General features: G+C 41.1%; 1 protein-coding gene across 1 annotated transcript in view; it reads left to right on the top strand.

Annotated features, from left to right (window-relative positions):
* Nucleotides 1-3975, top strand: part of SNAP25 (synaptosome associated protein 25) — a 54651-nt gene extending 50676 nt beyond the window's left edge. Inside the window, exons 7-8 of the mRNA XM_007426798.4 lie at nt 1785-1929; nt 2462-3975. Of these exons, the coding sequence (XP_007426860.1) occupies nt 1785-1929; nt 2462-2530 (214 nt within the window). The 3' untranslated portion in view covers nt 2531-3975. The remainder of the gene's footprint in view (nt 1-1784; nt 1930-2461) is intronic.
* The last annotated feature ends 11996 nt before the right edge of the window (nt 3976-15971 follow it).

Raw genomic sequence — 15971 nt, 5'->3', positions numbered from 1 at the left:
AGTGGGGAAAAAATGTTAATGCTCAGGTTGAGCCTCTTACCTTCAGGTATTATCTCTGAGAAAGTTTGGAGAACTGAGGAAGCCTTGGAAGAGAACAAATATTGCCCCACTCTTCAAAAAAGGGGAAAGAAGTGGTTTGAGAAACTGCAGGCTTTTCAGTCTAGCATTCATCCTAGGAAAACTGCATAGCAGATCATAAAGAGATAAATCTGTAAGCATCTTGAAACAATATAGTAATTACTAGAATGCAAATTTACTTTTTCTTATTTTTTTGAATCAGGTACTGTAACTTCCTTAATATATTACTGGAGTATTGTACCAAAGCATTTCACAAAGTACATTGTGACATTCTCAGTAGAAAGCTAATTAACTATGGGCTGGATGACATGACAATTAAATAGATACATGTCTGGTTTGAAAACCGTACTCAGTGCTCGTCAGTACTTATCGAATTGGAGAGTGGAATCACGTGAGCTGCCAAGAGGCTTATTTCAAGGTCCTGCTCTCTTCATTATTTTTATCAATGACTTGGGTGAAAAAGTGGAGGGGAAGATGATCATATTTACAGATGACCCAGAATTGGGTGAGATAGCAAATTTCATAGGAACTGGAAGTAAAATTCAAAACATTGTTGATATGATAGGGAAATAAATAACAGAATGATATTTAACAAGGGCAAATGCCAAAGTTCTTCACCAAATAGAAATCATTCTACTGGGGATAGAATGGGGAAATATCTAGGTTGGTAGTGCTTGTGAAAATGATTTTTGGATAGCAGTTTACCAAATAAATATGAAGCATGAGTGTACCATGGTTAAAAAAAAGAAGGGTAAATGCAGTTTTAGACTTCTCTTTTATTCTGTGTTAGTCAAATCTCATCACAAGTATTGCATCCAGTTCTGAGCTTCAGATAAATTGAAAGAGGTTGAGAAAAGACAAATGAGGATGATTTGGGACTTGAAACTAAGTCCTGTGAAGGATATACAGAAGGAACCAGGAAGAGAAGATTGAGAGGAATAAAATAGCATTTTCCCATGCTTGAAAAGATGTTGCACAGAAGAAAGTAAAGAACTATTCTCTATTGTTTCAGGAGTACTGGATATAAAATAATGGATTTACATTATAAGAAGGCAAATTCTAGTGGATTATTAGATAAAACTTCCCAACAGTAAAAGTAGGTTGGCAGTAGAACCATTTCCCCAGCCGAATATCTTCCCCTTACTGGATGTGTTCAAGCAAAGGGTAGGCAGCCATCTGTTGAGATGCTTTAATTGGGATTCCAGCATTGAGTAGAACATATGGCTTGATGGTGGTTTTATCCAGGTCCATCATCTTTCCTTCAGAAGTATTTCATCTGAGCCACCAGGAAACTCTCCATGCACAATGCCATTCCATTTGCTAATAACAAAGTTGTAAAAAAAAACCCTGGAATGAACCAACATGCAAGTTGCCCTGATAATGTTCACTAAATATATGCAGAAAGGAATGACAATGTGCCTGAGTATTCCCACTTATGGACATCCTGCTGCTTCTTCTGTGACTTCTATAATTAGCCTAGAAGGTATGTCAATGCATACAGAGCAGTATTCTCACCCAGGAGTCAACTTGTGGATGTTGTGGAAGATTATATCCTTTAATCCCTTAATTTGCTCAATGTTTGTTTTATACAAGCCCAGCAAAACTTAGGTATGGCCATCAAATAGCATTCCTTTGCATTAATAAAGAAGCTTAACTGTTTTGGATAAGCATGGTTCAGTCCACTTTTAATTCCTGTCCTTCCGTAGGGTAACAAATGATGCCCGAGAAGGTGAGATGGATGAAAACCTGGAACAGGTCAGCGGCATCATTGGAAACCTCCGCCACATGGCTCTAGATATGGGCAATGAGATTGATACACAGAACCGCCAAATGGACAGGATCATGGAGAAGGTAAGGGATGAGCTGCCACTGGCACCAACATTCGTAGTTGGTCCAGGTACTTTCTGGACCAAAACTGTTGGTAAAGTATTTTTCTGAAAAGTTCAGATAAGGCCAGGACTAAAGCAATTTTAATTATTTCAATCATCTGTACTTACATGCAGTACAATAGAGGTCATTGGACCATAGCAAGTGACAGCATCTAGCTGACCTTAGCTGAGCTTGAAAAAAACTAAGCAGGGTCTGACCCTGGATGTAGGATTAGGAACTGCCATGCATGTAGGGTAGTATGCAAAGTTGAAAGAAATATCCATAAAGAAGACCGATGAGCATAACAGGAATGGTGTTGGTGTGTGAATGTGAGACAAATTTTTGAATTACCACTCAGTGTTAATATGGCCTGCATTGGAATGTCACACACTTTTGGGAATGGAGCCCCAGATAACCATTATTCTAGTGTACAACTTTCTTGACCATGTGGCCATCTTGACCCTTTTTTGTTTCTTTTTCTCCACCCCTTCCCCACCTTGTCTCTCCAATCCAGGCTGTTTCCAACAAAAACAGGATTGATGAAGCCAATCTACGTGCAACAAAGATGCTGGGCAGCAGTTAAAGGCAACCAAGAGCTGATTCTTCTACATACACTGTCCCCAAGGGCAGCAGTCTCATGCTTTTTCTCATGGTATTTATCAACTAAGTTTGCATACGTACAGATATCAGGCCCTCTTCTTCCTTCCCTCTGTAAATGTTGTCCTGTGTAAGTTGTCAGCTTTCCAAAAATAATACTTGTAAATTTATTTTTATTTTCCAGACCTCTTTCTTTCCAAAGGTTGTATGTATATAGTACTGATTTGATGGCTATAGCTCATGACTATGTTCTATTTATTTGTCCGGGGGTTTTCTTTCCCCCTCCCTCCCTTCATTCCAGCCCACCCCTTTCATTTTCTGTCCACTTTTGGTGGGTGGGTTTGTTTCGTTTTTTAAATTATGACGTTTCTGCTAAATGAAAAACAAAATGTAGGAATGCTCAGCGTGCTGTTGAACCTTGAACTATACAGTATTGTTCTTGTAAAACTGTTAACATTTCACAGAGCTGCCCCCCAGAAGTCTCTTCTTTGAACGTCATGGTTGTTTAAGCACTTAAGAACCCCATGTCCCCTCAATTCTCCATTGCTGTCCCCCGTTGTTCTAAGTTCATGATAAGACAATGTGGAATTATATAACTTATAACAAGCATTGCACTAAGCACAGTGATGTGATTGATGCATTTATTGCATGAAAAATAGACTTTTAGACTCTTTAACATAAGTGAGACCTTTCCATGGCAGTAATAACATCAGTGACAACAAAAGAAACAAAAATTAGCATGCTTGGTATCGGGACCCTGTCAGGACTATGTTATACCAGCAAGTTTGCAGTAGCACCATTTTATTTTTCCATATAATGACGTTGGTTTCTTTTTCGTTCTTTTCGTTTGCCTCATTTTAAGATCAAAATAATTGGATTTGGCACTCGTCATTTCATCATTGCCAGCAATTAAAACATTTGGCTGAAACACCACAACAAACAACAACAAAAAAGCATCAGCAAATAAGATATAAGTGTAATATATAGAGTTTGTCTGCTGCTTTCAAAAATTGTCTTTTTTTCAGGGGGAGGGATGGCTACCATATGAAATGTTGCAGAGAAATGTAATTTTTATAAGGCTGTATCTTTCTAGCTCTCTCTCTCTCTTTCTCTCTCACACGCGCACATGCGCGCACACAGGCGCGCGCGCACACACCCACACACACACACACACACACACACACAGAGTACTTTTCTTCTTTTCTTTCTCCCCTCCCCCATGTGGTTTGTTCTTGATACAGTTCTCTGTTGCTTATCTAGAGCTATGCATACAAAAATCACTGCGATGTTTAGTAGCTGTTACTGATTTTAAAATAAAACAAAATAAAAATAACTTACGTGAATGAATTCTAGATAAAACTGTGAGATTAAATATAGTTGCCGCATGTAATATGAAATTCCTTCTGTCTCCTGTCAGTTTGTGATGTGATTGACATTTTGTAGCTAGTTTAAAAATATTAAACACTATAGCCCTCCGACTTTCTAAGCCCTTTTTTCATCCATCAGTCTGTGTCACTCCTATCTGGTTATTTTCTGCTCCCTGGAAATTGTGTGCCATGTAGAGGAGTACAAAGTGATTCCTTTGAAGAACCTCACATAATATAAGTTTGGGCTTCAGTAAGCAGTATAAATAGTTTTAAAAGCGAAAATCCCACTCAGGAAAACAGATCTATTGACTAGAGGGAAGTTATTTAATTTTATTGGTGTATGATCACCCAGAATAGGGCGGGACAAGGGTCAGATGAGGGGATCCAAAAGAAATGCAGTCCAATCCTTGCAAACTGAAAATAAATATTAAGACATTACATATAGAGAACATCTCATTTAGCCGTCAAAAGTAGGTGGAAGGAGCAAATATATTCTAATGTAGGAACGTGGAGGGACAGTATTAATATAATACAAGGAGAGGCAGGAAAGGCTTCAGTTTTGACTGAAGCACAAAAGCCGAAGGAAGGACCGTTTAATTCTTTGCATGCTTTCCCAGTCTAGACTACTTACTCCAAGGTACTTTTTTCTTCCATAGAAAAAAGAAACAAGGGATAGTTTTATACACGCACACATGCACACACACATATACATATATGTTTCTAGTAGGCAGGAGAAGCTGGGAATATGAGTCCATTTTGTTCATTTCCTTTCCTTTTAGCAGATAAGCAATGAATAAAAGATTTTCATCCAATTGAACAGTGTCCTTCAGCCTTTCCTTGGAAAAGGAAAAGAACTGTAACATTTAAACTGTGCTGTGTAAGAATCAGGAAACTCTGTCTTATTTACTGTTCTTCTTTCTCGGATGTGCTGGATATGAACTTGGCACAAACTCTTGGACACCTTGCCATCCACCACCCACCCCCACCCCGTTCTGTTGCTAAGGTGCAACTGGAGATGCCAGCTGTTCTGTTTGAATCCATGCTCTCTCTCTTATTCTTGGCAAAGGGAGGGACTCAGCTCCTTGAACTAGCATGGACCATGCAATTTTGAGGTGAGCTGGTGGGTGAGTAATCCTGCATCAGAGTGCAACAGAGGAAAGTATCAGGCGTTGCATTCTTCCTCCCTCCTCCCTCTCCCATATACACCCTTTATGTTACACACACAGATATACCCCCTGATTTGGCTGGGAAGTGATTTTACCTTGACTAAGGTGCCTGTTGCTTTAAACAGTCAGGATAGGAGTGGGGAAATCCAAGTTCAGTTCTCTATTCAGTCACGGAGTAACTAGGTGACTTTGGAACAGGCCCTATCTCTTGGCTCAATCTATTTCATCTGGCTGTTACTGTGCAGAGAAAATAAAAGGAGTCCTCATGTAGGTTGCTTTGAGCTACCAGGGGAATGGCAGAATATAGACCCAACATAGTATTAAGAATAAGGAGGAGGAGATCATTGGGCACATCATTGAAGGGGTGTTTCATGTCATCAAGGAGTTGATCAAAGTGCTGCTTCAGGGTGAAACTGTGAACCAAACTGGAGCCTCATTTCTCTTTATTGAAGTGCAGTGTTAACTTTGCTTCACTCAGCAACAGCGACTTCCAGTGCTGGTGAAGTGGAACAGCCTAATGAGTTGGAGCAGCACCACCTCAATCCTTCATCAAGGCAACCGAATAGCTTCCTCAAGGCACTTTGTCAGGACAGAGTGAAGTGCCTCTGTGGGGCAAAGGACCTTTCAAGGAGAACTGTGGCCAAGCTGCACAAGAACAATCATTTAGCTTTCCTCTAACTTCTTCTGGAAATGCTTACTTGCACCAGTGACATTACTCAGGTAATGGAACCTGGAGCATGTTAGATCTTATTGGACAGGCAAAGGTAATTAGAGACAGGCAGTCCTGCAAATAACCAGGCTCTTCACCATGAAAAGCTTTAAAGGTAACAACAAGCACCTTGAATTGCACCAGAAGCCCACTGGCAACCAGTACAGCCTGCAAAGTAGCAGCATTACATAGGTGTACCGAGGTGCAGCTACGATTACTCACAGAGCTGCATTCTGAACCAGCTGTAGCTTCTGAGTGGTCTTCAAGGGCAACCCCATGTACAGTACACTGCAGCAATCCAGATGAGAGCTGACCGAGATGTGAGTAACCATGAGTAGGGCCTTCTGGTCCAGGAATGGGTACAAGTACTGAACAAGATGGATTTGTGAAAACACACTCGGAGCCATGCCTGCACCTGCTCTTCAAGCCAGGCCAGTTCGTTTAGGAGGAACTCCCCCGCCCCGCCCCACTTACAGGTTGTGCACCAGGTCTGTTTGGGTCAGTGCAATCCCATATAGTCTGCAATCATTTTGTTCCCATAATAGATGAATGCCTGAAGAGACAGCAGTTGTATCACATGCCTTCACAAGAGAAACAAAGTACATCATTCCCATCACCCTGGATTTACCTCATTGTTAGCTGAATTTTTTTATACCTTTGAAAATGTTCTGCTGTAAAGAGAGATGTTGAAAATTCATCTAACAGTGAGACAAATTGAGGGTGTTGGGAATGATATACTCTGCTCTCTTGTGAAGGCATTTGGAACAACTGCTGCCTGTTCAGGCTTTCTAGAAGGAGATATCTAGAGCAATTTGTCTAGCATTTTTAAGAATAGGAGAACAAATTTGAATTCTGACTGGGCGGACCCACAAAAAAACCTAATTTTTATCCTTATTAGCCAGCTTCATAACAGATGTCTGAATGGCAATTAGGAGTGGGAGTAGCAAAATGTGGTTGAAAAGCATTTGATCCTCAATGGAGTTTTCTCTGGGGACATTAGGAGACTGATACAGACTGGTCTTGGATTGATTTCTGATGTAATGCTACCCAAATATTCTCGGCCTTCCCCAAGATGGGGGTCTCCAGTTTTGTTAGACTGCAACTTAATCACTGGCCATGCTAACCTGGTAGTGACGGGAACTGTAATCCACTGGATCGGTACCATAAGGGTATGGCTGCTTCAGGAGATCTAGTTGAAAAAACCTTGTCATAAGTCCCTGCCCTGTCCCCAAACTCCAGACAGTGTTGGATGGGGGACAGTTAAGATATTTGGGCTTCAAATATCTTACAGAAGGTCTTGGAAGGAAGATTCATACAGAAAAATCAAATCATTATATTCCTTTTTGTCCTAGAGCATGTAAAAATGGAGAGAGAAGCAAAGCAGTGGAAGTTACTGGATTTAGATCAATTGCTACTCTTACTGCCCATGGTAAAAGCAGTGGTTGATGTCTCCTAAGGGCTGTTGCTAGTTTACTGAACATAGGTCTGTGGGTGTCAGAATAAAAAATTCAGAAGAAAGGCAGGATCCTTTCCTTGGATTGCTCATCTGTCAATATGGAAACAGGATGCCAGAAGGGGAAGATAAAACTAAACATTTGTCTCCCCAATTACTGTAACAGTCTGCTGCAGGCTAATGCCTTCCAGGGCTAAGAATTCTGGGAGTTACAGTCTCAAGGACCTGGAGACACCAGATAGAGAAAGACTGTCTTCTAAGAGCTGCTCTGTGTTAAGCTGGGCCACTCACCCATCTGAGAGGGTGATATATGAAAGATATTTCATCTTTCCTGACGTCCTAGTGCATGGGATGCGCTCTACTATTGAGTTACTCTCCTTTCCTCTGGCTTCGATAATAAGGCAATTCACAAAAAACCTGAGGATGTATGAAAGTTAGTTGTAGCCCAGGATCATGAAACAAATGTTGGCTCTGGCTGTGTTCAGTTGGCTTCGCCTGCTGAATGAAAAACATCCTTTCCTGAGCTCGCTGTCTCCATGTCTTTCTGTCTTTCTCAAAAGTTTGTCCATTTTCTTTCTCTTAGTTTGCCCCCTCCCCTAGCTGGCTTGGGCACAAGATAAAAGAGAGATGGTCTTCTCTAGCCACATTCTCTTTGGCTTGGATTACTGGCTTCTAACTTCACCTAACAGAAGACGCACCCAGAATTTTGCCACTGACTCTTAAGGAAGTTCTCCATTTCCCTCTGTCAGCCTTCCCAGGTAGACCCAACAGGAAACATGACCAGATAAACTAATTCTACTTCATTGTAAATCTATATTTACAATTTATCTATCTGTAAATCTTGCAGGTCAATCAATCAATCAATCAATCAATATTTTATTACGGTCACAGACCAGAATTACAAATAAAATACAAATGTGTACAAATACAAATAAAAATGCATTAAAATGAAATAAAACAAAACATGATAATATTAATGGCGGGATCATCAGTGGGCAATCAAAGTCTGCCTAATTTTATAGACAGTATAACAAAATTTAGTTACATTCAAAGAAACTGAATCATACTGATCAGATAGTAACAACTGTACATAAAAAAAAAATCAGAGTTTCCCAGGTATTTTATCAAATAGGGAGTTATAAAATGGGTCTGTGAGTCCTTATAGAAGGTACAGTATAGCAGGACATGAGCTGTAGTTTCAATAGCCTCTTGTCCACAGGAGCACAATCTCAGCTCATATGGAGTTTTTTTGAATTGGCCCTCCAAAACTGCTGTGGGAAGAGCATTGCAACCTGCTAGAGTTAATGCCCTTTGGAATTTGGAGACAGTTTTATAATGTAAGTATCTCACTGGTTTATAAAAATGGGTTCTTGCAAGTCTGGAAGTAGAAGTCTCCCGCCATCTCCTTTACAGCCTGAGAAACCAGGGAAGGTCCCTTATGAGCCTCTTGCTCCACCCACTATCCAGCTGCAGGCTATGGTCTCTCTTATCTGACCATTCCCTTGGCAGCATCTCTTCCCGCCGTCTCCCAAGGTCTTTCCCACATACCATTACACCCTCTTTCCTCTTCTACCTCCACTCCTCCCTTTCACAACAAGTGTCATAATAATTGAAGATATTAGTTATTGTAGGACTTGGCCTGAGGAGATGCAGGTTCGAGTCCTCCTTCAGCCTAGAAGCTCACCGGGTAACTCTGGGCCACTTTCTCTCAGCCCTGCTTATCTCACAAAGTTGTGGTTGTGGAGAAAATTGGAGAAGGAAATGCTAGGTACACAACCTTGAGCTCCTTCAGGAAAGGTGAGATACAAATTCAGCAGGTGAATAGTAAGCTGTTTGATGGCGCACATCCTGGGACAGCTTTATTGTGGGCACTTCACTTGCAGCCTAAGGCAAATGACTTCTTCTCTTTCTCTTCCTTCTCCTGCTAGAGGCATCACTTGTAAAGGCAACCATTTATGTGTTCACCTCTCCCTCTTGCCACCCTGACCTGCATGCAAGACCATGCAGGCATCATTCTCTGAGATATTCCAACCCCTGCCTTTTACAAAACCAAAAGGGTAAGGGAAGGACTAGAGGTAGTCCCTCAGCAGGCGCTTAACGGATGTTATTCCTTCCTTGATTTGTTCTCTCTGCCTTGGCTCAGAGCATTTCTGTTTCTGAGGTATTTCCCCATGAATGGGGTCACCTGTTTACCAGGGGAAAAGGAAAGGTGATGGAGGGGGTGGATCCTGCAGCTGGTCCTAAGCAAGGAGCTACTGCTGGGAGCTGGTGTGGTCTTGGTAAAGCAACCACTCTTGGTGAGTTGTCTTGCTTTTGAAGGAAACTCCAGTGAAGCTTCTCTTTTAGTTTCTGGTCTCTGGAAATCTCCACCTGTTGCTGCAATGCACTGATACACCATCCTCCTGATCTCCTTCTAAGATCCTGGGCCAGACAGGAAAATTAGCTCCCTCCCTCTTTCCCTCCACACATCGCTTTTTCTTTTTCCCTGTTCAAACAAACAGTCCATTTTTAATCAGACAAGTGCAACAATATGTTCAGCTCCCTCCCTGTTGATGCCTATATGTTGTCATGGAGATCTGAGGGCTTTCATCTCAGAATATATAGGTGCAATTTCCTTCTTAAAAATATCCTGTTTGTTGTTGTCTGTAAGAGGGAAGAAAATAGCCCAGGAAAGCAGTGCCAGATCATCATGTTTCCAGTGCAGAAACAACGAAGAGCTTTGGTCTGGAGCTCCGCAGGTTCCTCATCACCACCACATCTCCACTGTTCCTTCTGTCCATCTTCAGGTTGATGCAACTCATCCTTTCACCATAGGGCTTTTGCTGGGGAGGGCAACAGAGAGGGAGCCCCATATAAACTACAAATCAGTACTTGAAAAAAATCACCTTAATCATTAATTTACCTTTAAAATGGCAAAACTAGTCAGTTAAAATATAATTTCCCAAATTATTTTAGTATTTGGGGTTTCCCACCCCATTTCTCTTTCCTCGTTGATTTCAATGTGCAGAGAGAGAAAAATTACTCTGGCATGATCGCATTCTCTTAGTCCAGAGGAAGCACGGTGTAGTGGTTAAGGTGTTGGACTAGGAGTGGAGAGACCCAGGTTCTAGTCCCTCCTCAGCCACAGGAACTCACTGGATATGTTTGGAGTTATCCCTCCCTCTCGTCCCAACTTATTTCATATGGTGGTTGTGAAGGACAGCTGGAGGAAGAAGTGCTATGTTGACTGCCTGGAGCTCCTGAATGAAAGGTAGGATAGACCTCAAATAAATAAATAAATAAATAAATAAAGATCAACACCTCTGATTCTTTACTGAAAATCACTCTGTGAAGAGAGAGGCAGTTTAATTAAGGATGCACACGGACTCTTACAACAGAGTCTTCTCTGCCGTTGGCAGCATGGCATTGAGGTCACATGTGCTTTGACCATCACCTCCGCTTTTCATTCTAGATGATCAGGAACTCCGGGCGCAATTGCTTAGTCACATCACTCCTCAGCTCATCCCCGAAGGCCTGGAGGTGGAGAAAACAATAAGGCAATAAAAACGGTTCTTGCAGCATGTACAGGCTGCTATAACTCTCGGTAGACTGAGCCAGCCCTCTTCGCTCAGGGCACTGGTGCTGCAAGGGAGGGTGGTGAGGCTGGGAAAGAAGGAGGAGTGTCTATAAATCAGAAGAGGGGAGAGACTGTTACTGGCTTATCAAAGAAACGGATTCTTAGCCCATCGTGCAAGCAGCCAAGGGAAAAGAAATTGAAAAGCTTCAAAGAGGTTCCACTTTAATGAGGAAGGGCTCGAGAACTTCTGTTCAAAGTCTTGAGATTCTGTGCTGTATTTTAACCCTTAATTCTTAGCATGGAAACTCATTTTAAAAAGTCCGGGTGACTCTTGTTTCCTTGATTGTGCTGTGCACCTACAGAGATTGGTTGCCCCAGTCTGGCAGCCTCCAGAAATGCTAGGCTTCAATTCTTGCCATCTCTAGCCAACATGCTACAGTATTTGGAATAGTAGCTAATAACGCAACCCAACACCTCTGCACAGCGCAGATGATGGGGGGGGGGGGGTTGGATGTGGTTCCAGGGCAGAAAGCAATTGTTGTTTTACTGCATTTTAATTTTTTTTAACAGAGCTATGCAAAAGTTACAAAATTGCAAAAGTCCCTCCCCTTGGGATAGCAGTGTGAAAAGCATGAAACTACACACACACACCCCCCTTTAGTTTCATGTTTTTCACACTACTATCCCTCACACTGCTATTCACACTGATATATATATACATATACATATACATATACATATACATATACATATACATATACATATATATATTGTGTGTGTGTATATGAAATTCACACTGCTATATTATATACACACACACACATGCATATATATGAGGAGAGGAGGGAGAAAATGTCAAGTTCTGAAAGTTTCCAGTTACATAAAAACTAGATCATCTGAGAGGAGCTGTCTCTAGCTATATTAATGGAACAGTATTTCTCTAATACTAGCTGGGCCCAATTCTGTAAAGTGCAGAAAAGTACTATCTAATGGGTTTCCATTTGGAAGATAGTTTAGGGGGCATCTCACCATGTCATGAAATACTTCAGCTCCACCTTAATGTGCCAAGTACATTTAAGAGGAACATTTTCATTATTGCCTTAAGTGATCTGGACAGGTTTCACTGTTAGAGTAACATTCAGACTGAAAGAAGAGGACATCAGAAAATCCTTAATTGCAAATGAATCCTATAAAGCCTGTTAGAATTGTCTTGGGGGGAAGCAGCAGGTAACCCATAATTTTTTAAAGCAGGAGTTTTTCTAGCTTTTCATTTTAGAAGCCAGCTGAGGGCTGATACCAGGGATGGCTAGATTCTTTTTCTTTAATCTGAGGAAATTCCTCCTTAACCTAGATTCCACTAGAGAAAGGAGAAAAAGCTACAACTTGTGAGTGATGGATTTGGGAGCCACTTCCACTATGCCAAATGTCCATTCTCCAGTTCCTCAAAGGGACTGTGAAACCAGCCCATCATCATCAATCATCATCATCTCATGATGATGGCTATCAACCTCAAAAAGTAGACAGTGGTTTTATGGCAAGAGGGAATAGGTGGAGTGAGGTGTGAGATCTGCGGAGAAAGTCTAACTCAATCCATTTTCTGAACTGGAAGCTGATTTCAAACTGCCATGACATTCCCATGTGGAAGAACTCAATGATTCATTTCAACCATCAGGTCTTCTCAGCTGCCATCCACTAGGAAGTCTTCTTATAAGGTAACTATCTGGAAAAGATGTAAATCAGATGCTTGAAACCGGAGGAAAGAACTGAGCAGCAACAGCAGGCATTGCTTCATGCTCCTTTTTTGCCTGCAAAAGGCCTATGATACAAAAAATATAAAAAGCAAAAACAGTAATAGCCAGTTGTCCTCGCAGAAGGATATATACCGTATGTATGTGGGTTGGTGTGTCAAAACCTATAAAGCAGTATTTCTCAACAATGTCCATTTTAAGGTGTGTGGACTTCAACTCCCAGAATTCCCCAGCCAGCAATGAGAGGAGGAAGAGTGGTCATTGGATGTTATCTGGCACCACCTTGCAGCAGGAGATTCCCAAATGATGCTGCAAAAAAGTCACCTAAGCTCTTGATTTTACCTTCTTTCCTTCCAGCTTCTAGGACCTGAAAGTATTGGTGACACTCTTTGGAAAGCCATGGAAGGTCCTTGGGTTCCCAGATGTCAGGCTATTGCAACTGTAGCATCTGACCACAGGGGAACATATGGCTCTTCCCCCAGGCATTAGGGGGCTGTTAAGCGGGAGTCCTTTGGAGCTGTTTTCTTATGTGTTTAGCCGCCATTTTACATTTTGTACTTATATTTTGTACTGTTTATTGTTATGGGTTTTTGTCCATTTTTGATGTATCGTTTGTTTTTATGCTGTATGCCACCCAGAGTCATACTGGTTGAGTTAGGCGGTCTTTCTGCATCAGCTGCAGATCTGGACCAAAGTTGATCATGTTACAATAATGTAAATGTGAGGTTAGTGTTGCATGGACCACAGGGTTGATTGTTTTTTTTGTTTTTTGTTTTGCTTACTTCAAGTCAGTCTTGACTCCTGGTGACTGTCTTGACAAGTCCCTGCATTTTTCATGGCAAGATTTTTGGAAGTTGTTGGCTCTTGCCTTCTTCCTAGGGCTGAGAGAGCATGACTGGCCCAAGGTCACCCAGATGGCTTTGTATCTAAGGTGGGACTAGAACTCATGGTCTCCTAGTTTCTAGCCTGGTGCCTTAACCACTACACCAAACTGGCTGTCTATGAACCAGCATAGGTGATTAGTAAGAGATTAAGAAGCAAGTTTGATGGGATTGTGCTGACAAGAAAAAGAGCTTTAAATTTAAACATTAAGAATTGGAAAGACTTTACATATTTTTTTAAAAACCCTGTTTACAGAATATTTACATAATAATAAGACATGTTTATAGACAAAAATATGTTGGCAGGGAAGATTTCAAAAACTTTAGAAGATTCTTAAGCAACAGTTCTATAAATTCAACATTTTTCAAAGTGTCCTGTTTTGTGCATGGAGAAGTTCAGAGTGTCCCAATATCTGACATGGGTCCTCTGGGATTAGATGAAAATTCATGGAAGAAGTCAGAGCTTCTTAGGCTAAGAATCAATAGAAATTCTTCTGACTCTGAAGAATTTTTTTTCCAGCTGATGCTGGAATGGAATTGTAAAGGTACTACTCTCAAGTTACGGGTGTCCCTCACAGAAGCAGAGAGAAAGCTATGAAAGCACCTTTTAAGTGCTCATCCTCACTTTCCAGAATGGAATTTGAGGAAGAGGTCCATCATTTTTGCAGGCAGATTGGGCTTGAAGTTAAAGACCTGGGAGCCCTAATGTGGAGGCCAAAGTCACCAATATATCTGTGAATAGCTCCTTTGTTCTTATTAAGGTCTTCCTTTTACATTTTTTTTTTCATTTAAAAAGTAGGAAACCTATGTGCTGTAAAAGAAGGTGCCACCCTCCACATCACCCTTATTTCTAAGAATGCTTCTGTGCCTCTGACAAGCCTGAGCAGCTTCCTTTAAATAATAAAATGGAGGATGGCTACAGCCCAGCACTTTGGGTGGAAATCTGTCCAGAAAATGGGTGAAAGTGAACAGATCGTTGGTTGGCATTTTGTTAGCCCTGCAGAGACATCTAATCAAATCTGGAGGTTTCATCACAATGATGAAATATGCGCTGTGATGTCATTCTGCAGGCTCTACCCCCAGATATACATGTCTGTGACACTGCAACACATGCACAAAAAAGGGCAAAGTCTGCAGGGTAGCATTGCAATACACGTTTCATTATTTATCTGCCCTGCAGATGCCCGTTTTATGAATGAAGCCGCTCTCCCACTCCGCACCAGCTATTGTTCCACTCGATCAACAGATTAGGAACCCTTGTATAATTCAGCGAATGTGCTGTTCCAAGGTTTTTTCCCTACCACATTATGAATCCAAGCACTTACAGATATATGAAACGCTTACGCATTTTAGCAATTGTTAATTCTAAAATTGTTCTCCCCGGCTCTTTTATTCTGGCTATTTAAGCATCGCTTCTTCCCTAAAAATAAATCAGCCTATTTTTTTAAGCAGACACAGACAAGTCCTTCTCATGTGATTATGATAAACCAAATGCATTTCTTTTCCCTGTACAAAAATAACCCTCTTGCCCGAGGCCCAGAATCTTTGCTGTTTGTGCTTATTTGCAGAAAATCTATTCCATGCACTTCCTGAGATGTTGTTTGAGGCCCAGTAATTACTTTTTTTGTCTAGGCATTCCTCTTCCAAAGACAAAGGCTACCTCCCTGAAAAGACTAAGAATTTAGAGAAGTCAAAAAGATTTAAATTGACGCTGGGGTGCTCTTTGGATTTGCTCTGGCCAGCAACATTATGCGGCCAAGAGCCAATTCTCTGACAAATCTATCTAATGCCTTTAAAATGTGGTAAGACAATAAAAGTACTGCAGTTGCTAAGCAGATCTGAGCATGGGTGTTCTGATATATGACTGTCAAGTACAGTATCTATTTAAAAGATTTCTGAACTTTCTAAATTCTAATGTGTGGAGACAGTGGGTGGGAGATTTAATCTTTTCTCTCTGAAGTTCAGAACAACTGCCATGTTGGAATCAGTCGAGTCTCCAAGCATGGAAGATCAAAGTCCAGGATTCTGCTCAATGGAACTTTTCTTGACTAAAAGAGTGCTATCGGTTATGAAATCAAAAGTGCAACTCCAATGCACAAGAAGGACCCCAAGTTTTGAAAAAGCACAAGCAAATCTTTGCAAGAAAAACTTTAAGGGGAAGGGATCCAGATATAGCTGAGACTCAATTGGTCATGGGGGCTTTCTTGGCTGATTACTGGGGAAGAAGAGGAGCATGTATTGAAATGCTTAGAATTTAGGATGGAAACTACTCCCCCCCCCCGCATTTTGTTGCAGATCTCATGTGCATCCATTATTTCTGATCTTATCACTTGCACATGCTTGATCATTCTGAAATTATAATGGTAGAGCTGGGGTTGTATGGGAATAAATTGTTTGGGAAAACTTGATTTTGAAGGGCAGCAATTGTCTCTGCATTTTTTATAGCTTCCTTTTCCCAAATGGATTATCTCCAAAGGTATTTTCTTGTTCTTTTATAATACATTTTCAGACAATTCACTTTAAGCTATATTTTCTATTTAATTTCTT

This window comes from Python bivittatus, unplaced genomic scaffold (genome assembly GCF_059951505.1).
Source record: "Python bivittatus isolate LINGU-HERP-01145 unplaced genomic scaffold, Pbiv_v1 ctg000020_np1212, whole genome shotgun sequence".
NCBI classification, from domain to species: Eukaryota; Metazoa; Chordata; class Lepidosauria; order Squamata; family Pythonidae; genus Python; species Python bivittatus.
This window is presented reverse-complemented; position numbering and strand designations above follow the sequence as displayed.